This window comes from Equus asinus, chromosome 18, assembly GCF_041296235.1.
Source record: "Equus asinus isolate D_3611 breed Donkey chromosome 18, EquAss-T2T_v2, whole genome shotgun sequence".
NCBI lineage: Eukaryota > Metazoa > Chordata > Mammalia > Perissodactyla > Equidae > Equus > Equus asinus.
Window position 1 is genome coordinate 38,816,258 of NC_091807.1, and position 23,652 is coordinate 38,839,909.

Consider the following 23,652-nt stretch of genomic DNA (forward strand, 5'->3'; position numbering starts at 1 on the left):
TCCCCATGAAGTGGACAACTCTTTGCAACTATTATTTTAAATAAGCATTGAATATTCAACAGTGTAAATATGCAGATTTACTCAGCCATTCCTCTGAGGTTGAACATTTAGGTTTCTCTTTTTAATACAATCATTAAAAAAAACCCTTAAATAAATCTTCTTAGGGTGTTTTATAATACTGCCTGATTTCCTGCCAGAAAGCTTCTGTTGGATTGGTCTTTAGTTAGCTGTTTTAGTGTTTTGTATTTTCATGAGAGAGAGAAAAACAGTCTCCCCAGTGCACCGTTCCGTCTGAAGGCAGCAGAATGGAAGGGTCCTTGCTCACTCTAGACGGCAGGAGGGACGAGATGAGGCCCAGAGCCTGGAGCTGCAAGGCCGCCCCTCAGCCCACAGCCCTGGACGTCAGGGTCGAGGCCGCTCCAGGGGCTGCTTCCTCGAGGGCCAGAGGTGTGGCAGCAGCGGGGGGCAGGTGCATCCCGCCCCTCTGGTCCTGAGGAAGCTGAGGGGTGGTCTTCTGCTCGTGGACACTTGCAAGTCCACTGCAGCGATTGTGGGTGTCTGTAAACTGAATTCTTTATGTTAAGGATTTAAATACTTTTTAACTAAGTTACAAACAACACATTTAAACAGCAAGTGTAAAGTAATTTAAATGATAATATCCTTAAGGGTTCCTCTTGTGTTTCATATTATTTCTTTAAACACATCTGGTCTTTCCTTTCTGAATACAGTGACTTTTCTTAAAATTTTTATAGCGTGTGTATTCCTGAAGTTTAAAGGTAGATAGGGGAGAATGTAGGCCTGTCGCAAATGTTAGCATGTCGGGTTTGAGTTGTTTTTGTGACGAGAGAAGAAGAGCTTGGGCCACTTGTTTCTCCTCCTCTCGTTGTGATGTGCTTCGGTCTGGACGCACAGCGGGTGGGGATCCCGAGCTAAACTGCACACACCCGTTCCCTTCAGTGGGGCACGGCTGCTGTGCTGTTGAAAATCAGAAGCATTTCACAAATACTGGTTCTCTCCGTTTTTAAATGGTTTGCCCATTTTAAATGCCTGTCAGAGTCAGACGAGTTCTCTAGGTGGTGTCCTTTGGCATTATTGCCAGGTGTGTAATTGTCTGGCAATTTTCCATCCCGGTGCTTTCCTGTTTGAGAGTACAGTACTAGGTAGCAGTTTATTTTGTGTTTAGTAACAAGAATTCTCCTCCTGATTTTGCAGATGCAAGTAGTAACAGAGTTAAAAACGGAGCAAGACCCCAACTGCTCTGAACCTGATGTGGAAGGAGTGAGCCCTCCTGCCGTGGGGGCCCAGACGCCGATGGACGCAGACAAGCAGGCCATTTATAGGTAGGAGGGATGTGAAGCGTGTGGGTCGTAGGAGGAGGAAGGAGAGTGGAAAACCCAAGTGGAAGCCCAGAGCCATCAGCCAGGCAGAGCAGTAAGGCAGGATGGGACGACAGCTGGGCCGAAGGTTTCTCACATTAAGATGCTACTCCTAATATCTTAATAAAAAGGGTTTGAGAGAATAAATCTACATTTAATCAACCTTGCAAAAAGAAATCTTCAGGCCCAGATGATGTTAGTGGAGAATTCTACCAAAAATATAAAGAATTCCAAAGCAGCCAATCTATACAATCTCTTCCAGAAAATAGAAGAGGGAACGCTTCCAACTCATTCTGTGAATGAGCATCACTCTGACACCAAAGACAACATGAAAAAAGACAAGTACAGACAAATGTTCCTCATGAATTCAGACATGAATATCATCAGTGAAATATTAACAAATTGAATCCAGACATATATAATAGCAGAGTAATATTGGAATAATATAGAATAATCTCTGCTGACCAAGTGGAGTTTATCTCAAGAATGCAAGACTGTTTCAGTATTCGAAGGTCAATCAGTGTGATTTGCAATGTGATCGTAACAAGTGAGGCAGAAAAGCATGTGACAAAAGTCATCAGCCAATTATCATTAAAAACTGTCAGGGGCCAGCCTGGTGGTTCAGCAGTTAAGGGCACACCTTCTGCTTTTCAGCGGCCCAGGGTTTGTCGGTAGGGATCCCAGGTGCAGACATGGCACCACTTGGCAGGTCATGCTGTGGTAGGCGTCCCACACATAAAGTAGAGGAAGATGGGCACAGATGTTAGCTCAGGGCCAGTCTTCCTCAGCAAAAAGAGGAGGACTGGCAGTAGTTAACTCAGGGCTACTCTTCCTCAAAAAAAAAAAACCTGTCAGCAAAGTGATAATAGAGGGGAACTTTCTTAACCTGATGAAGGGCCAATACAAAACCCTACAGCTCACTTCATGCTTAGTGGTGAGAGACTGAATGTTTTCCCCTAAGATGGGGAATAAGGCAGGGATGTCCACTCTGCCTCTTGTCCAGCCCTGTGGTGAAAACCCTATCCAGTGCAGTTAGGCAAGGAAAAGAAAGAGAAGACATGCCAGGTTGGAAAGGAAGAAGTGACAGTGGCTCTAGGCATAAACAACACGAGTGTCTACATAGACAATCCCAGAGAGTCTGCCAGAGGACTTCCAGAACTAAGTGAGTGGGTTTAATCAGGTCACAGGATGCGAGGGCCACACATAGAAACCAATCCTTTCTCCACACCAGTCATGTACAGTTGGAAACAAATTAAAAAGACAATACCATTCACAACAGCTCCCAAAACATTTAGATATAAATCTAACCAAACTCGTACAGATCCTTTATGCTGAAAACTATAAAATGCTGATGCAAAAAAGGGAAAACATAAATAAATGGTGGGACATACCATGTTCATGGAGTAGGAGACTCAACACAGTAAGGATGTGGGTTCTCCTGAGATGGATCTGTAGATTTAACACCATTCCGAGTAAAGTGTTAGCACGTACTTTTGTACATATAGAGAAAATAATTCTAAATTCTATATGGAAGTCAAAAAGAACTAGACCAGGTAAAACAATTTTGGAAAAGAATAAAGTTGGAGGAATGAACAATAGCTGAGACTTGGAAGCAAGCCAAGTGCCCATCAACGGATGAATGGAAATGAAGAGGTGGTGTCTATACACCATGGACTACTACCCAGCCACAAAAGAGACAAAATCGTGCTGTTCTCGACAACATGGATGGACCCTGAGGATATTATGCTAAGCAAAATATCTCAGACAGAGATAGAAAAACAGTATGATTTCACTCATGTGGAAGATAAACACACACATAGACAAGGAGAATAGGTTGGTGATTACCAATGAGGAAAGGAGTTGGGGAGCTGAAAGGGTAAAAGGGGCACATATGTATGGTGATGGATAAAAACTAGAGTATTGGTACCAAACACGATTCAGTCTATACGGAAACTGATATATAATAATGTACACCTGAAATTACACCATGTTATAAACCTATACGACCTCGTAAAATAATTTTTTTTTTTTAAAGATTTTTTTTATTTTTTCCTTTTTCTCCCCAAAGCCCCCCACTACATAGTTGTATATTCTTCGTTGTGGATCCTTCTAGTTGTGGCATGTGGGACGCTGCCTCAGCGTGGTCTGATGAGTAGTGCCATGTCCGCTTCCAGGATTCGAACCAGCAAAACACTGGGCCGCCTGCAGCGGAGCGCGCAAACTTAACCACTCGGCCATGGAGCCAGCGCCCCTCGATAAAATAATTTTTAAAAAAAGTTGAAAGAGTCAGTCTACCTGATTTAGGATCTACTGTCATGTTATAGTAATTAAGATCTTGTGATATTGGTGAAGGGATAAATACATAGACCAGTGTCCCAGAAAATCCAGAAATAGATGTACGCAAATGTGAGTCATTTGCTCTTTGTCAAAGGTGAAGAAGCAATTGAGTGGAGAAAAGTTTGACTTTCCAACAACTGGTGTTGGAACAATTGGACATCCATATGCAGAAAAAGGTCCTTGATCTGATCTCAAATCTTATACAAAAATTTACTCATAATGGAGTGTAGATCTAATTGTAAATTTTAAAACTGTGAAACTGGCGCATCCCTACAAGGGAATACTATGTGTCCATAACTAGGAGTGAAGCACTGACACATGTTGCTACGTGGATGAGCCTTGAAAACGTTATGCTCAGTGAAAGAAGCCAGACGCAGAAGGTCACACATTGCGTGACTCCATTTATCTGCAACGTCCAGAATTACCACATCGATAGAGACGGAAAGGAGATGATGGTGGCCTGGGGCTGGAGTTTGGGGGGAAGTGGAGAGTGACGGCTGATGGCTACAGGGCTTCTCTGGGGATGATGAAAATGTTCTAGAACTGGCTGTAGTGATGGTTGCACCACTCTGTGAATATACTAAAGACCGTTGAATTGTAAACTTCAAATGGATGAATTGTATGTGAATTATATCTCAAAGCTTTTACACAAAATAACACATATATACCTACTAAAACATTGTTGTGAAAAGGTAGAACATACTTTAAAAATTTTTTTCTTTTTTCCCCCAGGCATCCACTGTTTCCATTGTTAGCTTTGTTGTTTGAAAAATGTGAACAATCTACACAAGGCTCAGAGGGCACGACTTCTGCCAGTTTCGATGTGGATATTGAGAATTTTGTAAGGAAGCAAGAGAAGGAAGGAAAACCCTTTTTTTGTGAAGATCCAGAAACTGACAATTTAGTAAGTAAAATGTTTTATTTGTATTTTCTATTTCTTCCAAATGTAAAATCTGTTGAATGAATTTTAAACTTCTAATTAGAACTTCAGACTGTTTGTAGTTCTGCTAAAGGGGAGGATCTTGTCCATTCATGGCATAGCCTGTTTGATGTGCGTGTGGCTGGAACGTCTCCAGTGTCCAGCCTTCTCTGGTTTCACTCTCCTTCAGGGGGCAGGTGAGACGGTTGAGCCTGCATCCCGACGGGACTGGGGAACCCAGTTCTCTCCTGAGTCTCTGAGGAGGTCCTGCGGGGGAGTGGGGGCCTGCTCACCTGCCCTGCTTCTCGGGGAGCACGTCTGCCCAGCTTCTGTCCTTGGCTGTCCCCTGATCATGGATGCAGGACTTTATTCTCCAGGACAGCTGTCTTGAGGCTGACGCTAATTTGGGTGGGTGACAAAGCTGTGTGAAGACTCCCGGAGACCCAAGATGAGCACAGAGCAGGGGCTGGCTTAACAAAGGCTCCGAGGCCCTCACTGCCTCCCCGGGCCTTTCCTCTGAAGTCAGTCTGTCCCATGATGAGCACAGAGCAGGGGCAGGCCTAATAAAGGCTCCGAGGCCCTCACTGCCTCCCCGGGCCTTTCCTCTGAAGCTGGTCTGTCCCATGACAAGCACAGAGCAGGGGCAGGCGTAATAAAGGCTCCGAGGCCCTCACTGCCTCCTGGGGCCTTTCCTCTGAAGCTGGTCTGTCCCATGACAAGCACAGAGCAGGGGCAGGCGTAATAAAGGCTCCGAGGCCCTCACTGCCTCCTGGGGCCTTTCCTCTGAAGCCGGTCTGTCTCATATGAGCCCCCTGCTCCCAGGGCCAGTGCTCCAGCATGCAGGCTTCTCTGTGCGTTCCGAAGGAAAGGGGAATTCTTGGGGTTAACATTGTTGCACCTGAGGGAGTGGTGCCTTCCGCGCTGGGGGAGCCCTGTCCCCTGTTTCTGGCGTGCGGCCACAGCGTAACCAAGAGTTTGCACTTCCTGTGGAACCTGCCAGCTCTTCACCAAACCTTAGTCAGGCCCTTAGCAGCAGGTGGAAATCTTTTTCCAGAATAAATTGCCTGCATCTTAGTTTTTTGCTTTTTGTTTTAAATTTCTCATTACATATTCTTAGAGCCTAATAGATTTTGTAGGCGAGAGTCTGACTTTGTCTCCTCCTCTCTGAGATGGGGCTACAGTGCCTGCCGTTTTGGGGTGAGGCCCAGAAGCTCTCTCTGCCTCTGAATCTCTGTCCTACGGCCATCCTTGACTGGGGCACTTGTAGCAGAGTCTCCCAGGCCACAGGAACCGAGTCTCTCCTGAGGGTGTCACAGCATAGGCCCCGCAGTGCTTAGTGACTGATAATTCTCATTACTGACCGAGCGACTGATCGGTTCGTTCCCCAAATTCCTGTGAATTACCACCACCAAGGTCACGGGGAAGGAGCTGAGCTTTGGGTTGTGGCTTCACGGGCAAGTGGTGCTTATGCTAATGGTTTCATTATTTGTGTCAGTTATTTACTGCTGTGGGACAAATTACCCCAAAACTTAGTGACTTTCTATAAAACTGTGAAACTTTTGGAAAAACGGTAAGAGAAAATCTTTGGGATCTAGGGCTCGGCAAAGAGTTTTTAGACTTGACACCAACAGCACAATCCATGAAGACTGGCAGAGTTGATAAGTTGAACTTTATCGAAATTAAGAACCACCAATGAGGTAGGTATGGATTCACCCCCATTTATAGATGAACAGGAGCAGAGTGAGGGTGAGTAACTTGCCCGTCATGGAATGAGTCTGAGATGGAGCTGGTTGAGGCCCGGCTGTCTCCTGGTCCTGTGGCTCACTGAGGCCAGTCGTGGGATTGTCTGTTTTCCCCGCACACCACATGGAGCCCAGATCCCAAACCACAGGTCAACGAGGCTGGAATGATTTGCTGCTTTGCCTTATTTCTCATGTTATTCCCCCTCTGTTATTGCCAGTACAGATGCCCTGGCTATGCAGTGTTCCCACTACTAACTGAGAGTACTCGTGTGCTGATGAGTGTAAGTTACCATCATGCTCTCTTTGTCTTGTCTGAAAGTCTTCATTTTCTCTGCTTGTAGATGGTAAAAGCAATCCAGGTTTTGCGCATTCATCTTCTTGAGCTGGAAAAGGTTAATGAACTCTGCAAAGACTTCTGCAGTCGATATATCGCTTGTCTAAAAACGAAGATGAACAGTGAAACTCTGCTGAGTGGAGAGCCCGGAAGCCCGTACTCCCCTGTCCAGTCCCAGGTATTTTGTCTGGGTCCTGCTCTGCTGCTCAGCTCCTGTACCCTCTGCGAGGGTGAAATGCATTGATTCGTGAGAATCAATGCTTTCAGAATAGTGGGCCTGTTGTAATGGCTGTGCTACTCAAAGGAGCTTCTAGGTCTCTGAACCCGCCTGGGCTGGACGTGAACTCCAAGCTGGGAGACTGTCCATCAGGCTTCGTGCATGAAGGAAGTGAGGCCTCCATCTGGGTACTGGACCCAGATCCCATGTTCTGGAGGATGGAGTATCATTCTTTCCTTTCTTTTTTTAAATATGTTTTTTATTATTTTTTAAAATTATGATAAAGTACACGTATCATAAAATTTACCGTTTGAACCATTTTTAAGTGTACAGTTTAGTGGCATTAAGCACATTCACACTGTTGTGCAACCATCACCACCATCCATCTCCAGAACTTTCCATCTTCTGCAAACTGAAACAGTGTTCCCACTAAACAGCTCCTCATTCTCCCCTCCCCCAGCCCCCACTGTAATACTTTCTGTCTCTATGAATTTGACTCCTCTAGGGACCTCGTATAAGGGGAGTCGCACAGTATTTGTCCTTTCATGTCTGGCTTGTCTCACTCAGCACAGTGTCCTCGGGGTCCCTCCGTGTCAAAGCACTGTGTTATGTCTTGGTCATTCTGATCGTGTGTAGTGACATTTCCTCGTGGTTGTAATTGGCACTTCTGTGATGGCTCCTGATGTTGACTATCTTTTCATGTGCTTATTTGCCATCTGTACATCCCCTTTGGTAGAATGTCTGCTCATGTCTTTTGCCCATTTTCTAAGGGGATTTTTTAAAAAATCTGTTGAAGTTTTAGAGTATTCTACATGTTAGTCCTTTGTTGGGTGTATGATTTGCAAATATTTTCTCCAAGTCTGTAGCTTAGCTCTTCATCCTCTTAACAGGGTCTTCTGCAGAGCGAACATTTTTAATTTTCATAAAGTCCCATTTATCAACTTTTCCTCTTAGGAGTCGTGCTTTTGGTATCAAGTCTAAGAACTCTTTGCCTAACCCTAGATCCCAAAGATTTTCTCCTATTTTTTTCCCAAAAGTTTTATATTTTGGGGCCAGCCCGGTGGCATGGTGGTTAAGTTCACACGGTCCGCTTCAGCAGCCCGAGGTTCTTGGGTTCCAATCCCGGGCACAGACCTACACGTCGCTCATCAAAACATGCTGTGGGGGCATCCCACATACAAAATAGAGGAAAGATTGGCAATATTAGCTTAGCAACAATCTTCCTCACCAAAAAAAAAGTTTTATATTTTACATTTAAATCCATGACCCATTTTGAGTTAACTTGTATAAAATGTGAAGGTTTAGGTTGAGGTTCATTTTTTTGCCTATGGATGTCCGTTTGCTCCAGCACCATCTGTTGAAAAGGCTGTCTTTCCTCCATTGAATTGCTTTTGCACCTTTCTTGACAATCAGTTCGGCTTATTTGTAGCAGCTATTTCTGTGTTTCTCTTCCATTGATCTGTGTGTTTATACCTTATAGCTTGATTACTGTAGCTATATAATATGTCTCAAAATTAGGTAGACCGATTCCTTCTGCTTTATTCTTCTTTTTCAAAATTATTTTAGCTATTCTAGTTCCCTTGACTTTCTGTATAAATTTTAGAATAATCTTGTCTATATCTACAAAAAATGTTACTGAGATTTTGATAGGAATTGCATTAAATCTGTATACCATTTTGGGGAGAATTGACATCTTTACTATGTTGACTCTTCCAGTCTGCAAACATGGTATGTCTCTCCGTTTATGTACTCGTCTGTCATTTTTCATCAGTGCTTTGTAGTTTTTGCCATAGAAGTCCTGCACATGTGTTTTTAGAATTCTACCTAAGTATTTCCTGTTTTTGAGCAATTGTAAATGTTATTATATTTTTAACTTCAGTGTCCATGCTAGTACGTGGAAATACAGTTTATTTTTATATGTTTATTTTGTATCCTGTGACCTTGCTGAATTCACTTACTAGTTCTAACAGGTCCTTTTTGTAGATTCCTTAGGATTTTCTACCTATTCAGTTGTGTCTTCTGCAAATAGAGACAATTCCAATTCCTCCTTTTTGATCTGTATGCCTTTTATTTCCTTTTCTTTCCTTATTGCATTGGCCAATACATCCAGTACTATCTTGAATAGGATCAGTGAGAGTGGACATCTTTGCCTTGTTCCCAATCTTAGGGGACAGTATTCATAAGCCTTTCACTACTAATTATAATTTTAATGGTAGGTTTTTTCTAGATACCCTATCAAATTGAGGAAGTTCCCCTCTCTTCCTATTTTTCTGAGAGTTTTTATTATGTTGAATTTTGTCACATGCTTTCCCTCATGGAGTGATATGTCTATGTGATTTTTCTTCTTTCACATGTTAATGTGGTAGATTACATTACTTGATTTTTTGAATATTGAACAAGCCTTGCCTTCTTGGAATAAACTCCATTTGGTCATGGCACATAATTCTTTTTATATAGATTCCTGAATTCTGATTGCTAATATTTTGTTAACCCTTTTGTGCCTATGTCGAGGGATATTGGTCTGTAGCCAGGATAATACAAGCTTCATAGAATGAATTGGGGAGTATTCCCCCTCTTCTATTTTCTGGAAGAGGTTATGTAGAATTGGTGTTAATTCTTCTTTGACTGTTTAATAGATTTCTCCAGTGACACTACCTGGACCCAGAGATTCCTTTTTTGGAAGTTTTTAAATTACGAGTTCAGTTTCCTTACTAGTTATAGGGCTATTCCAGTGATCTATTTCATACTGGATTTTGTTGAAGTTGTCCGGTGTGTCAAGTTGTTCAGTTTGCCGTTTTCATCTCTTGATGTCTGCAGGGTCTGTAGTGATCTCTGCTGTTCATTCCTGGTATCGGTAATTTGTCTTCCCTCTTTTTCCGTCAGTCTCACTGGAACTTTGTCAATGTATTGATCTTTTCAAAGAACCAGCTCTTTTTTCATTGATTTTCCTCTGTTCTTTTTCTGTTTTCAATTTCATTGATGTCTGCTTTGATCTTTATTATTTTCTTCTGTCCACTTGCTTTGGTTTCATTTTGTTCCTGTTTTTGTAGGTTCTTGATGTGGGAGCTTGGATTATTGATTTGGATGGCTTAATTTTTACTCTGACCAAACTAATGTGGCAGATGTTGTGTGTACCTTCCAAAGCTGGTGCATTCAAATGCATGTGGTAGCCCACAGAGTGATCATCTTTGGACACGTCCACTTAGGCTATTTACCTGCTCAGAGACCTGGTGCCTGTGCTGCTCAGGCCCCGTGCTGGATGCCAGGTGCAGGAGAGGCCTCCCTCGCCAACTGCCAATCCAGCCACCACAGTAGCCCGTTTGCATCTAACTTCACATGAAGAGGGTCTCCAACGTGGTGTTGACAGACATTTTCATGGAGCTTGCTGCAGGCCAGGCCCAGCCCAGCACTCCACAGACATGAACCCCAGGGGCACAGATGTGCTTTCTGCTGTGGGAAGGGCAGGTCCAGAACTGTGTCAGCACCAGGGGTGACCCCCAGCACTGCTCAGAACGCCCCATTGCTGTGGCATCATCTTTTCAATATGCTCATCCTGTCCAGGGGCTTTGGTTCTTAGAAAATCATGAGTCTGAGCCAAATGGAATGGAAAAGGTGTGTGGTGAGATGAGGCGGTTTTGGTCTTCCTAGACACACCTCCCAGGTTTAAGGTGTGTTTAATATGGTGATGAGTTGAAAGATAAGCTTTTTGGAAGCCAAATTGAAACTGATATCTCAATCCTGATCATCATATTTAATGTTCGATTTCACACCTCTTGGTCTCCAGATATGTAAGTCATGCTCTATGGAGGGCTTGTCATCTGATTATGCTCCTTCTCTCAAGCAGCTTTCCTTTACTGACGATACCTTTTTGCCACTTGTTTTGAAGTTTTAAACATGGATTTTGTTTTCTGTTTTCTCATAATCCCGTCTCTCTGTGTTTCTGATCGGCAGCAGATTCAAAGTGCCATCACAGGCACTCTCGGGCCCCAGGGGATCGTGGTGCCAGCATCCGCACTGCAACAGGGGAACGTAACCATGGCAACAGTGGCAGGTATGACGGCGGGAAAAAGGATGATTTTTCTATGAGCTTTTGCAGAAAAAAGTCCTTTATATTAGAACAAAGAAGTGCATAAATATAATTTTTAATTAATGCCAATTCCTGAGGTAGGAGTGCCAAAATCTAGAGGTCTTTGAGTGCTTTTTTCTTGTTAATTCTCAGTAACAATATTTTCTGCAAATTGTCTTTCCCTACCAAAAAATATCGGGAGAAAAGGTTTCATATAGGGGTTGAAAATATATAGCGAAAACCAATTGTAATTTTCAAATAGCATAGTTTTTAATTGTGCTCTTAGCAGCACCTAGAAAATCCTAAGTTGTGTCATTAATTGATGACAGGCAAATAGAAATGCAGTCTTAGTATTACTTGTATAATAAAAACTATTACAAGAAGGGGACAGGGGCCAGCCCCGTGGCTGAGTGGTTAAGTTCGCGTGTTCTGCTGTGGCAGCCCAGGGTTCGGACCCTGGGCACAGACATGGCACCGCTTGTCAGGCCATGTTGAGGCGGCGTCCCATATGCCACAACTAGAAGGACCTGCAACTAAGATATACAACTATGTACCAGGGGGGATTTGGGGAGATAAAGCAGAAAAAAAAAAAAAAGATTGGCCACAGTTGTTAGCTCAGGTGCCAATCTTTAAAAAAAAAAAGAAGGGGACAGATTCTAAGTTCTCTGGTACATCTAGAACATGGCAAATACCAAACCGTCTTGAAAGTGGAATGGGGCATGTAAGGAGGGGTGAGATTTATACTAAAAATCCCCTGTAATAGCACAGAGGGAAACCCCCACAGGAGCATGAAAGCACAATTGATTAAAAATAACTATAATAAAAATATTTGTTATCTAACACCTTTGGCCAAGACCTGTCATATGTGCCAGTTGTGGGGAAAAGTAGAAAGCAGAGGCTAGCAAAAGGAGGAATTGCAGACCCCTAAGCCAACCGTGCCTTGTGCGTGTCGTAAAGGGCGTGGGGTGCCTGGGTGGCCCTGTGCCTGCCTGCCGTGGGCACTCAAGCATGGCTTGTCCAGTGAATTCCTTTTAATAATTCGTAGCAACAAGTCAGCTAGCAAAGTATTGCTGATCATTGAAATGATTTAAAAAGCTTGTCAAACTAGAGGTTTTATTTCTTCCATAAGAATATTGAGAAGAATGGTTTTAAATTGTTGAGACTTAAAAGTGGTTTACTTTTTTCTTCCTTTTTCAGGTGGCACAGTTTATCAGCCTGTCACAGTCGTGACTCCCCAAGGCCAGGTAGTGACACAGGCGTTGTCGCCCGGGACGATCAGGATCCAGAACTCCCAGGTGCGTGTGCCATGCCTATGGAAGAGCTTTGGGGGAGCATGCTGTATGGGGCGGGGTGCTGGTTGAACCAGGCTTGAGCTGGTCCCTGTGTGTGAAGACCCTTGTCTCAGCCTCATGTAGCAGTCTCCAGTAAGCTGAATGTCAATCTTTTGTTTCTTTCTTACTCCTCATCTCCCTCGTTGTGAAAAAGTTGCAAAGCTCAGAAAAGTCTAAGGAAGCAGGAAAAGTCACCATGATCCCCCCCAGCAACCACTGTTGTCCAGTTTGATGTTGGTGTGTGTGGTTGTCTTCACCTCAGGGGATTCGAGGCTGTGTGGACACATTCTTCCCGGCCCCTGGTGGGTCACAGCAGAGCCACCAGTCAGGTCTTCCAGCCCATGCCAAGGCCCACTCGCACTTCCAGTGGGAGCTGCCAGCAGGGCCTGTGGGCTCTGAAGAGCTCTCCAGGGCCTTTCTGCTGTGCACCAGCTGGACAGAGCCCGGCTTCGGCCTGTTCCTCTGGTTGTCTGGGCACTTGGTTGTCGCCCTCCCACACCCTGCTGAGGAACCTGTGGGAGGGCTCCTCCTTCCCCTCTCCACCCTGCTCAGCCCGCTGCCTCCTAGTAACACCAGCTCCCAGAGCATAGGAGGCAGCTTCCGGGCAGAAGCGACAGAGCTGGATGCCTGCCATGCTGTCCCTCGACCCCACCCACCCCCTCTCCCCGTCATCTTCCATCCATTACAGTCTCTGTGAGCACGAAGCAGTGGCGGTCGCAGAGCGTTTCCCGGTGTCGAAGTGCACTGTTTTCAGAGGAGCGCGTCTTAAAGTCAGGCCTCGCTTACCCAGGAGGGCTTCCTCCGCCTGCTGTTTCGGAAGGAAGTTTTCTACGTGACTGAGTGTTCCTGCAGACGGGCCACCAGTGCAGACAGCGGTTGGGAGAGTTCAGGGGGTCACCCTCTCCTGCCACCTGACCCCCTGCTCCCTCAGGGACCTGCGACCGTAGCTCCCGTCCTGGCCACCTGTGGGCTGCCTCTGCTCTGGTCCCAGTGGCCCTGGGAGGCCCCGTGAGCTTGTCGCCTCCCCATCATGTCCCCGGCTGTGTGTGGCTTCCAGGGTGGAGGGCTCGGAAGCTGCTCAGGGCTGTAACAGGAGAGTGAAGAGTTTCAATCCCGAGCCCTGGTGGGGTGTTCTTTGAAGGAAACATGCATTCGACGTCCAATTCTAGCTTGGCTATTTGGGCTGTTTTGGGCTCTTTTCTTCCTTCTCTTTGAGCTAAAATTTGAGTTCTTGCTGTGCTTCAGATAATCAGGGCGAGTAACTTACCAGTGACAGTTTCTGTTTTTGTGTCAGAAACTGTCAGGGTTGGTTTTGTCAAGAAAATTGGTGATTGTCTATCAGGACTTGTGTTGTCGCTATGGCAGTCACCATTATTCCTGACTGAATCTCAGCAGTGGTGGCCGTCGCGGACACGCCCTCGCAGCACTCGCTCTCGTGCCATCCCCATCCCCCCTGGTGGATCCCTGCTCAGGGTGTCTGGCTGGGCGCTGGGGGTCGTGGGCACACACGGGGGCCATTTTAGCGCAGCCTCCCTGCCCCAGAAGAGGATCGGCCGCCATGGGGGCCCAGAGCCCATCAGAAGCAGCCAGAGTGTGACTCTCTTCCTCGGGCATCTCGGCTGAAAGTCTTTAGTTACATTTCTAGTGCAAACCCACTTAAAGACAGTTTGGAGAAAGTGACAAGGAGCTGGGGGGCTGAGATTTTGTTGACTTCCTCTCCCTCCGCCCCTTCCCTGTTCCCAGGAGAGTCTGATTTGTACAAGTTATTTATATATTTTAGGTTTTCGCTGTGGTTTGGCCTCTGATAAGGTTTTTTGCCTGTTTTTCTCTGTACAATGATTTTTAGTTGCTTTATGCGGTTGCTGTGCCATAGCTCAGCGTGTCTGGGTGCAGACAGGTCCGGGACAGGTTCCCGCAGTTCCTGCCACCCTCCACTCCCCTCAGGCAACCATTTCAGATCTTTTAGCCATTCTTTTGCATTTTGCCCCATATTTCTAAATAAAAATCCCCTCTCCTGACTCACCCCTTAAACGTCTCATTCTGGCTTTTTGTTATGCTTGGTAAGGGGCCTGTTCTCTCCATCCCATGCCTTGCCATGACTTGTCACGTGTCTCCCCAACTCCTTTAGATCACAGTGCAGTCAGAGCTGTTTCAGTGTTAGCATCGTCATGACCAAGGACACCCGAGTTTCTGATTACAGTGCTTTTCTGGTTCAAATGTTTGTTTCTGCCCGAGTTAATAGCTGTTGTTTTTTCCCTTTGCTAAGTGTTCACGGTGTCGATGGCTAGATCCTCCCATGTTCTCCAACACCCTCTCTGGTTCCCCTGCGCCTGGCCTGTGAGGGAGCACGTTGGGGCCGTGTGTCCAGGAGCCCTCCAGCCTCCCAGACTCCTGGGCCGGGCGCAGGGCACGGGGTGCATTCTTGGACTTTCCTTGGACATCCCCTTGAGGACTCCGTCTCCTGGAGCCCATGTTTTCTACTTTCTTGGTTTTATTCCCCTTTTGAAAACTTCTGGAGAAAATGTGCATGAGAGGTACATTTTGTTGAGACTTTGCAAACCTAAAAATGACTTTATTTTGGTCTCATACTGATATGCAGTCTGCTCACAAGGACAATTCCGGGTGGAAAATGGATTGCCCAGAGTCCGGAGGCCTGCTGTGGGTGTGTTCTGGCAGCAGGGTCGCTTTGAGAAGGTCTATGTGGCTCTGTTTTCCAATCTTTTGTGTTTTCCCTGCTTTTAGATGTTCCTCTTTTCTCTGAGTCTTTGGTACTGAGCAGAAGGAGCTTGTGTCCTTGGGTCTAGGACATTTTCCTGCACTCGCTCTGTGACAGTCTCCCCCACATGCACCTTCTCTTTCTGGAGCTGTAGTAAGTGAACATGGTGCCTTCTGAACCAAGTCTCTTGGTTTTTGTATTTAAATTTCCATTATCTACTTTTTGTCTGCTTTCTGAGAGATTTTCTTTTATCTTCCAACTCGTCTATTGAGTTTTAGATTTTCGGTGTAGTTTTAATTTCTAAGAGCCCTTCTTCCCTCTCTGTGCTTTTCTCTTTGTTTTGAAGTAGCATCTTATTTTTGGTTCATGGATGGTGGCAGTTTTTTTGGATTTGCCTTCTCTCTGTTTCCTCTGCATCTCAAAGTTTGTTCACTTTGGTGTCTGTTTTTTGTGATGGGGGCTTTCAAGTGTTTTGGGCCATTCAGCTGTCCTTTTAAATGTAAACATGAGCCACTTGGAAAGCTCTTTGGTGCTTGTCCAGTGCTGGGCTTGGCAGGCTGCCTTTTCTGTTGGCTGACCTCCATATTCTGCCATCCCTTCGTCTTGTCTTCAGTTTCTCCAGAGAAGGACTCTGATTTCTTGCCTATGGCATAAGCACAGTGGCAGGAGCAGGTGTGGGCTGGGCTGGCTCTCTTCACCCCTCTTTCTGGCCCTGCCCCTCACTCCCACCCTCCAGCTGTGCTCAGTCTGCCCTGAGTCTGCAGCCTCTAGTCTGTTTCTTCGAGAAAGAAACCCAGAGTCTCCTGCAGAGGTGGAGGCAGGTGGGTCATCTGCAGAGAATGATGGGGGAGGGGTGTTGTCTGGAGAGCTCAGTGCTTCTTAAACGGACTTCCAGCCAGTTTCCTAGGCTTCTGAATCCCCCTGCCTTGTCCAGGCCAGGCTGGGCTCGAGTCCAGCCGGTGCCAGTGGGTCATCTCTCGGCCCTCGGCTTGCTTTCCTCTCGCGGCTTAGTTGGCATGTCCCAGGTCCCCTTGGCGGCATCCGTGAAGGCGAGCCACGCAGCCAGCTGTCACTTTGTCTATTTCTGAGCCCACATCTGCTTTAACCCTGCACAAAAAAAGCAACACTGAAGCACATGTCAGATTTCATGGGGAAGATCATATATTGAATTGAGACAGATAAGGCAGGCAAGCTAAATTTTGGGCCTGGTGCTTTAAAACTAGTTTTAAAAGTTCATTTTCCATTCTTTTTCCTGTACACACAAACCTGAGGCAGTGCTTAATACCTTTTGCTTTCAGTCCTTTAACAAATAAACAAATACATTCCAAAAAACAATTATGCCCTTAGTAATAATCTTGAGTTTTAAGAAATTATGGATACAGTTAGTGGTCTTACTGTCTCCTTTAAGTCCTAAATCCTGTCTGTTTAGAGGTGGGTGTTCAGGCCTTTTAAGAATCTGTCCGGGGCCAGCCCCATGGCTCAGTGGTTAAGTTCACATGCTCCACTTCAGTGGCCCAGGGTTTTACTCAGATCCTGGGCACAGACCTAACACCACTCATCAAGCCACGCTGATGTGGCATCCCACATAGCAGAGCCAGAAGGACCTACAACTAGAATATACAACTATATACTGGGTGGCTTTGGGGAGAAGAAGGAGAAGAAAAAAAGGAAGATTGGCAGCAGATGTTGGTTCAGGTGCCGGTCTTTAAAAAAAGAAAAAAGAGGGACTGGCCCCGTGGCTGAGTGGTTAAGTTCGTGCACTCCGCTGCAGTGTTTCGTTGGTTCAAATCCTGGGCGCAGACATGGCACTGCTCGTCAAACCACACTGAGGCGACATCCCACATGCCACAGCTGGAAGGACCCACAACGAAGAATATACAACTATGTACTGGGGGGGGCTTTGGAGAGAAAAAGGAAAAAAAAATAAAATCTTTAAAAAAAAAAGAAAAAAGAATCTATCCAAAATGATGTAAATCTAGAGGAAGTGCAGAAAATCCTTTAACTATGTCTATGAGTAGGCCATACCGAGATTGACCTACAGAAGTTGACGTTCATTTATTTATAGAGTCATATGTGAACCCTGAGTTAAAGCGTGAGAACAGCAGAGATGTCCCTCATGTGCCTGTGCTTGTGTCCTCCCCTGGTCTGAGTGGTGGACACTGGTGACCCCATCTCTGCAGGCCCACTGGGGCGAGACGCTGCACCTGGGACGCGTGCCTGGCCTGAAGCACGGCCTCGTTCACATCAGCGCTTTTCTCACCTTCATGTGAAAGACACTTGTCCAAGAAGCGCTCCGCACGTCCTGACCTCTTGAAATGGATGGACAGGATGTGTTTCATGCTTTCTCAGGGGTGAGGGAGGCACTGTCTTAAGTGGCTGCTGAGGCCGTCACCCTGTTGCTTTGTGGTGCCTTAGTCTGCACATTGTGTGTTTGTTTCTTTCCCCTCTCTTCAATGGGCATGACCTCCTCGTCTGTGGCACTTTCAGCTTCCCTGTCCGTTCTCACTGGTTGTTTGAAATCTCTTTTAGGCTAGGAAATCAGGTGTAATCATGTCCATTAGTAGAGGGTGCCAGATGAGAGCAGGTGGTGGACGAGAGGAAAGTGGGATTCGCCTGTGTGCAGAGTAAACGACTCGAAGGCCTTCTCAGCAGCCATCCTGTCTGCCTCACCAGACCAGGGGCCTCTGTGTAGTTGAGACATAGTGTAGACAGTGATAATGTGGAGGGAGCCATATCCTCAAAAAATTAGCCCATACTGAGCATATGCCTTTACTGAAATAAGTCCTTTATCCATAGCATCCTTGGTTATTTTCTCCATCTGCATTCATAAGCTGCTTGGATATGTCATAATTTCTATGCTTTCTAACATTGTTTTTCAATTGTTTAAAAGCTCCAGTTACAGTTAAACCAAGATCTAAGCATCTTGCATCAAGATGATGGCTCATCTAAGAATAAGAGGGGAGTTCTGCCGAAGCACGCTACCAATGTGATGAGGTCGTGGCTCTTCCAGCACATAGGGGTAAGAATGGGGTGGCCTCGCCGTCAGCAAGACCCTCAGAGAGCCTTTCCTTCTGGCTTATTTCCTAGAAAACATTTACTTGTATGGGCTAATAGGCCTGGTTTTAAGTATCAGTGTTTCGTTGACTGTCCATAATGGGTTGAGCATGGGACAGAAGAGAGAGTTACCAAAAAGCGGAGGACATCGCTTCAAGAAACTTAAAATAAACGAGAGGTCCCCCTGGTGGAAAGGGAATAAGTTCAGCTCCTATTGACTGTATATGTGCGCCTGAGAGAAGGTACCCACGCACGATGACCGGTGAGGTGAGGTTAGTTAGAGAAGTGGGCAGAGAAAAGAGGCATTTGGGCAAAACCCTGGAAAATGGCAGTTTTATGTATTGGATTTGACAGGGAGATGTGATGAGGTCAAAGGTGGAGATGTACAGTTGAGCCTGTCGACAGCAAGGTCAGCAGAGCTGGCCAGCAGGCAGTGCCGACTCCTCCGCATTGTGTCCGTGCACCACCTGTCCTCCTTGGCTCGTGGCCGCGTCTTCTCTGTGAAGACGTCCTATCGTAGGAAGCACATGCTTGCCAATGGATGTCGTGGCAGGACTCACTCGTTAGCTGGTTGAGGCCCCTGTCCTCACACTGCTGAGCTTGGGAGAGACGAGTGACCCAGAGCAGCTTTCAGGAGCGACACCCCGGTTTGGCAGCCAGGGTCAGAATGACCAGGAGCTCGTGGTGGGACGGGGTGGGAAAGTGGACGTCCCTGCCCTTACAGCCGTGTCCGTGCAGGGGAGGAGAGCCCACCAGGGTGTTCGGGCGCAGAGGCAGAGGCCACTCGTGTAGTCGGGAGTGCAGGAGTTCAGGAGGTCTGGCAGAAAGCTGCCTGGTGGCTCATGACCCAGCCTTTCAGCCAGGCACTTCCATCCTGCGCTCAGGGTTCTCTGGAGTGTGCGTGGCCCAGGCCACCAGGCTGCTCCTAAGAGCTGTGGGGGTCAGCCTGGACCTGCCCCTGTGCTTCATGCCGTCATCACCCTAGTGTCTTCGGCTGCACCCATTTCCTCACCATCTCCATCCCAGTGCCGGTGTGGCTCAGCAGAGGTGTCTGTCACCCTTCTGGAGGCGCCTGCCACCTGGGCCCAAGACCTGCATTTGTCACCTGTCTCCATCCTTGCCCTGACTGGGAACCCTGAGACCAGCACCTGGTCTTGGTCGTCTCATGTCCCACTGGGAGGTTAGCCCTTGTCACTGTTGGGCAGCCCCCTTTTCTTCTAACTGGAGTCAGGCTCCTTTGCTGAGGGACGGGGGTCTGAGGGAGCGACTGGCTCCTGGCTTTGAACTGGCACGTGATGTTGCTGAGCAGTTCTAGGGAGGGGGGACCCTCTCCCTTTCCCAGAGGGAAGCCCCGAGGAGCCCCGGCTCCCCCTCCCTGAGCACTAGGACCCTCAGCTCCTCTCTTCTCTGTTGCTCTGGGGCTCTGGTCTCTGCTGAGCCATTCCCACCACAGGACACGGCAGGACATGTAGGGAGAAAAAACGGTGCTATCTTTGGGCGGTATGACCATGTGTAGACATGTATCCTAAAAAGATTCACTAGAAAATGAAAAGTTTTGTGGATAAGATGGTACAGTGGTGGTCATCATACTAATTGGAAATGAGTCGGTGTGTGAATTAGGACATATCAATTTGATGGAATATTATACAACTGGTTACCCTGATAAATGAGAGCTGTAAGCACCAGGAAGCTTCCAGTAAATGGTAGTAAGTGAAAAGTGGAGCATACGTATTTCTGTGTATACTGATTATTACAACCAATAACTCTATCTGTAATATAATGATTAGAATACAAACAAATAAGTGGTGGGATTGGGTATTTTCCTTGTAAGTTTCTCTGAATGTTTTAATAATTTCTAAAACAATAACCCCTGCTCATAGGTTCAACTAAAATGCCATTTTTTGTCATATGAACCACTTTCTATCTCTCTGCCCTTATTTCTTTGAAACACTGTCCTCTCCTTGTGGTTTTCCTAACACTATGACAGCACTTACTACCTTTTTTCCTCTCATTTATGTACTTAGGTTTCCTGCCCCCTTTTTATTTCATGAGGTTTTAAAGGGCAAGAACAACATTTATGTTTCCATAACGTCCAACTCAGGGCCGTATGCTCGTCCGTAGAATCAAATTGAATTGGTATCAGTTTCAGGAAACTAATAGTCTGCTGCTCAGATCAGTCCGATGCTGTTCCATCATCACCAGATGTACAGTGACTCTTCCAGCAGATACTGAGAGTTCACGTAAAGTAAAAGCCAAAGTAAACTCCCACTTCCTTACCCTGTTGGTGCCATTCACTCTGTGGGGTCCCAGTCGGTCCAAAGTAAGGGGCTTCTGTGCATATAGATTTTAGAGTAAATGTCTTATTGGTTTCAAACGTGGATGGTAATCAGTCTTGGAGAAATTGTTTATTACTGTAGATAGAAATCATTTTCCTTTGGTACTTCTGTGAATTTTGATATTTACTTCTGGTTTAATTCCATTTTTTTTAAAGTGAAATGTTCTAATCACATGTAGAAGAAAGAGTCATATAACAGACACTCCCATCCCCAGCCCTTGGTCCAGTTCTTTACTGGCAGCACATGTTAACCTAGCAGAGGTTTGTTCTTGGAGAGCCGTAGATGACCTCAGTGCATCCCAGTGTGCGTGTATCCTCGCAGTGACCAAGGTAGAAGTCTGTCCCCTGAATGTGCTGGGCCTGGAGCTGCCTGCCTAGCCCCTTCCTGCCGCCTCTGTTGATCCAGCTGTGGGATGGGGGGTGTGTCTGAAGTCTCCCACCTGTTTCCTCTGCTGTAAACTAAGGTGATGACCCTGTCTGTCTCAGAAGGTGGTTGTGAGGAATCGGTGAATGACTATAGAATGTACAGGGATGATACACGTGGTCTGTCTTGCTGGCAAAGGTTTCATGGGTGAAAACTCAAGCATTTATCCACTTTAAATGGATGCAGTTTATGGTTCATAAATTATACCTCAGTGAAGTTGATACAGAAACTGTCGATGGCATCAGGTGCTTAGAACAGCACCTGGCCCAGCATAGAGTGAGCCCCTGGGTGGGCAGCTGCCTCAGTGGCGGTGTCACCATGGTCCTCACCCTTGAACGCTCAGTCTCTGTCTCGCCACTCCTCTGCCCGTGCTTTGACCAGGGCGGCTGGGAGAAATGCTTCATTCTGTTTGGGGCATTTCTAAAAAAAGTTATAAGACTAACGTTAGGTTTTAGCTAAAATCACTATTGACACCTAACAGTTTTTTACTAATGATGATTTGCGTGCTTCTACTTTCCCTAGGTAGTCTTGAGTTCCTTTTTAAAGACTGAAGTTCATGGTAACCCTTCTTTGTATTTTTAGCATCCGTACCCGACAGAAGATGAGAAAAAGCAGATAGCTGCTCAGACAAATTTGACACTACTCCAGGTCAACAACTGGTAAGAGTGCCCCTTTCTGAGACTGTGCTGTCAGCACAAGGGAGCACCTGGCAATGCTGACATGAATACATAGTACAATTTGTTTGAAAATATGAGTTCTTTTAACTAGGAATCCTCTGTTACCATAGCGCTGGAATTGGTGGCAGGATACTTACAAATAAATCAGCACACGCTTTCAGTATTTTTAATGATCTATACTTCCACTATGGACATTTTGCCTACTTCCTGCTTCCCGATTAGAAATGCCTTTCTCTGTTGCATTACTACCCCCAAACCCCCACATTCATTCAAAAATGTGACATTTTCGCGGATGAGCTTTGATTGGTGGATGGCCAGTTGAGGTGTCCTGATCTCTGGTGGCCCCCTGCAGCTCTGCCACCTTGTGAACCCCTGTGTCGCTTTGTTCAGCTGTAACTGAGGGAGGCAGTCCTTCGGCCTTCCGTCTCTATATGGTCTTGTGCTGCAGCAGGACTTGGGGTCCTAAGAGGGAGACGCCCGGGGTGACAGTTACTTTATAGAGGAACCATCCTGTTCTCGCTCTGGTGTCACAGGTTACGGTGGGCCCCTGTGCGTCCCCTTAAATGAGAGCTGTTCACCTTACTCCATGGCGTTAGGGTCTAGGGGACACTTAGATCTTGTCTGTTAGTCATTTGTCTCATTTTGGTTGACTTACTGTTCAGGTGTTGGAAACTATTTCAGCTTGATAAAGTTGGCGTGCGTAAAAGAAAAGACGGCACAAGTTCTACCACTTGTAAACTTTGTTGTCTGTCTGTTTAACTGTTAACGTGTTAACTTGAAAGTCAGGTGAGTTCCAGCATAAATGATGAAGTCTCCCAGCTTATGCAACTGCGCGCGGGAGGCACGCGTGGTGTTGCATTAAATACTTCTGCTATCTTGCATTTGGGCCATTATTTTTAAGTAGGAATAATACACCACACTATTTGAATTATTTCCTGTTAAATCTTTTTAGATAGTGTTAACAAAAATTTAAAGCTTTCAAGTATATTCTCTCAAGAGATTAACTACCTTGTCGCTCATACCCCGGGGAAAAGAAGACAGAGAAAGCGCCTTGGGCTGGGTGGTCTAGCTGTTTCTGGATTGGTCAGGGACATTGTGTGCATCTGCACAGCCTCTGCTGTGGTGGGTGCTTTCCAGAATGGCTGTCATTTCACTTCTATCACAGGTGTGTGGTGGCCGTGTGGCCGAGGGGTGTAGATGGACAGGAACAGGGAGCATGTGCATTAGGCATCTTCTGGGTGCTCCAGAGACTGCAGGGGAAAAAGACGGGACCCGGGCTGCCTCCTGGGCTCTCCCTCCCCTGCTGTCCCACATGTGCAGGCCAAACTCGGGTTCTGGGAGGGTGGAGATTGAGGAAAGCAGGCTTTTCTCTCTACATCTTTTCAGATTACTACTGTCTTTATTGATGGGAGGCTGCATCCTGCACGCCTCGTGGCCGTGTACTTTGTGCTCTCTACGTGGGGCCAGGGCACCGAGTCAGTGCCTGGTCTCTAAATGCAGCTGAAGTCTGCTGGGGATTTTGTCCTTGTGCTAGCCACGTGTCTAGGACAGTTTAATGACCAGTGACTTCAGCTGTCTAAGACATAGCTCGTCGTTGGGAATAGTCTTTTAAAGAGTTGAAACTCTGACCTCAGAGCCCTAATTTGTGGTGGCCCGAGACAGCAGTCCACAGCCATGTGCTTCAAGGCCTGGGTGTCTGTCCATGCTCGGGCCATCTGTCCATGCTGGGGGCATCTGCCCACACTCGGGCCGTCTATCCACACTGCGGCCTGGCCGAGCGGGGCTTTGAGATGGAGACAGGGCTGCAAGGCCTCGGGTGTGACGAGCCTGCAGGCCCGACAGCTCTGCTGCTTTAACCTTCTCCTCCTTAGAGAAAATGACGTCAAACTCGCACCCTCAACAGTCTCATCAGTGTCGGCCCGCATATCGTTCACAGACCGGGAGTAAATGAGTTAAAGTGAAGAAAAGGGCCACAGCCGAGCTGGTCTTAGACGAGTCATTTTAAAGGCAGCCTACCCTGTTTTTCTGGATATTCACACAATATGCTTGTCATTACTCTTAAATATTTGTAATAGAGAATATGAGTTATCCTGATTGCTTGGGGGTGGTTTGTGAAGCAGCCTG

General features: G+C 46.4%; 1 protein-coding gene across 7 annotated transcripts in view; it reads left to right on the top strand.

The window, feature by feature from the left end:
* The window catches only part of PKNOX1 (PBX/knotted 1 homeobox 1), a 60,640-nt gene that overhangs the window by 30,988 nt on the left and 6,000 nt on the right, over positions 1-23,652 (top strand). For 3 of the 7 annotated variants that reach the window (XM_044750800.2, XM_070488943.1, XM_044750801.2), the window contains exons 4-10: positions 1,213-1,340; positions 4,446-4,617; positions 6,716-6,886; positions 10,877-10,976; positions 12,189-12,286; positions 17,929-18,057; positions 21,434-21,510. In XM_044750800.2, coding sequence (XP_044606735.1) covers positions 1,213-1,340; positions 4,446-4,617; positions 6,716-6,886; positions 10,877-10,976; positions 12,189-12,286; positions 17,929-18,057; positions 21,434-21,510 — 875 coding nt within the window. The remainder of the gene's footprint in view (positions 1-1,212; positions 1,341-4,445; positions 4,618-6,715; positions 6,887-10,876; positions 10,977-12,188; positions 12,287-17,928; positions 18,058-21,433; positions 21,511-23,652) is intronic. The other 4 variants (XM_044750802.2, XM_070488944.1, XM_044750803.2 and 1 more) reach the window with 2 other exon arrangements.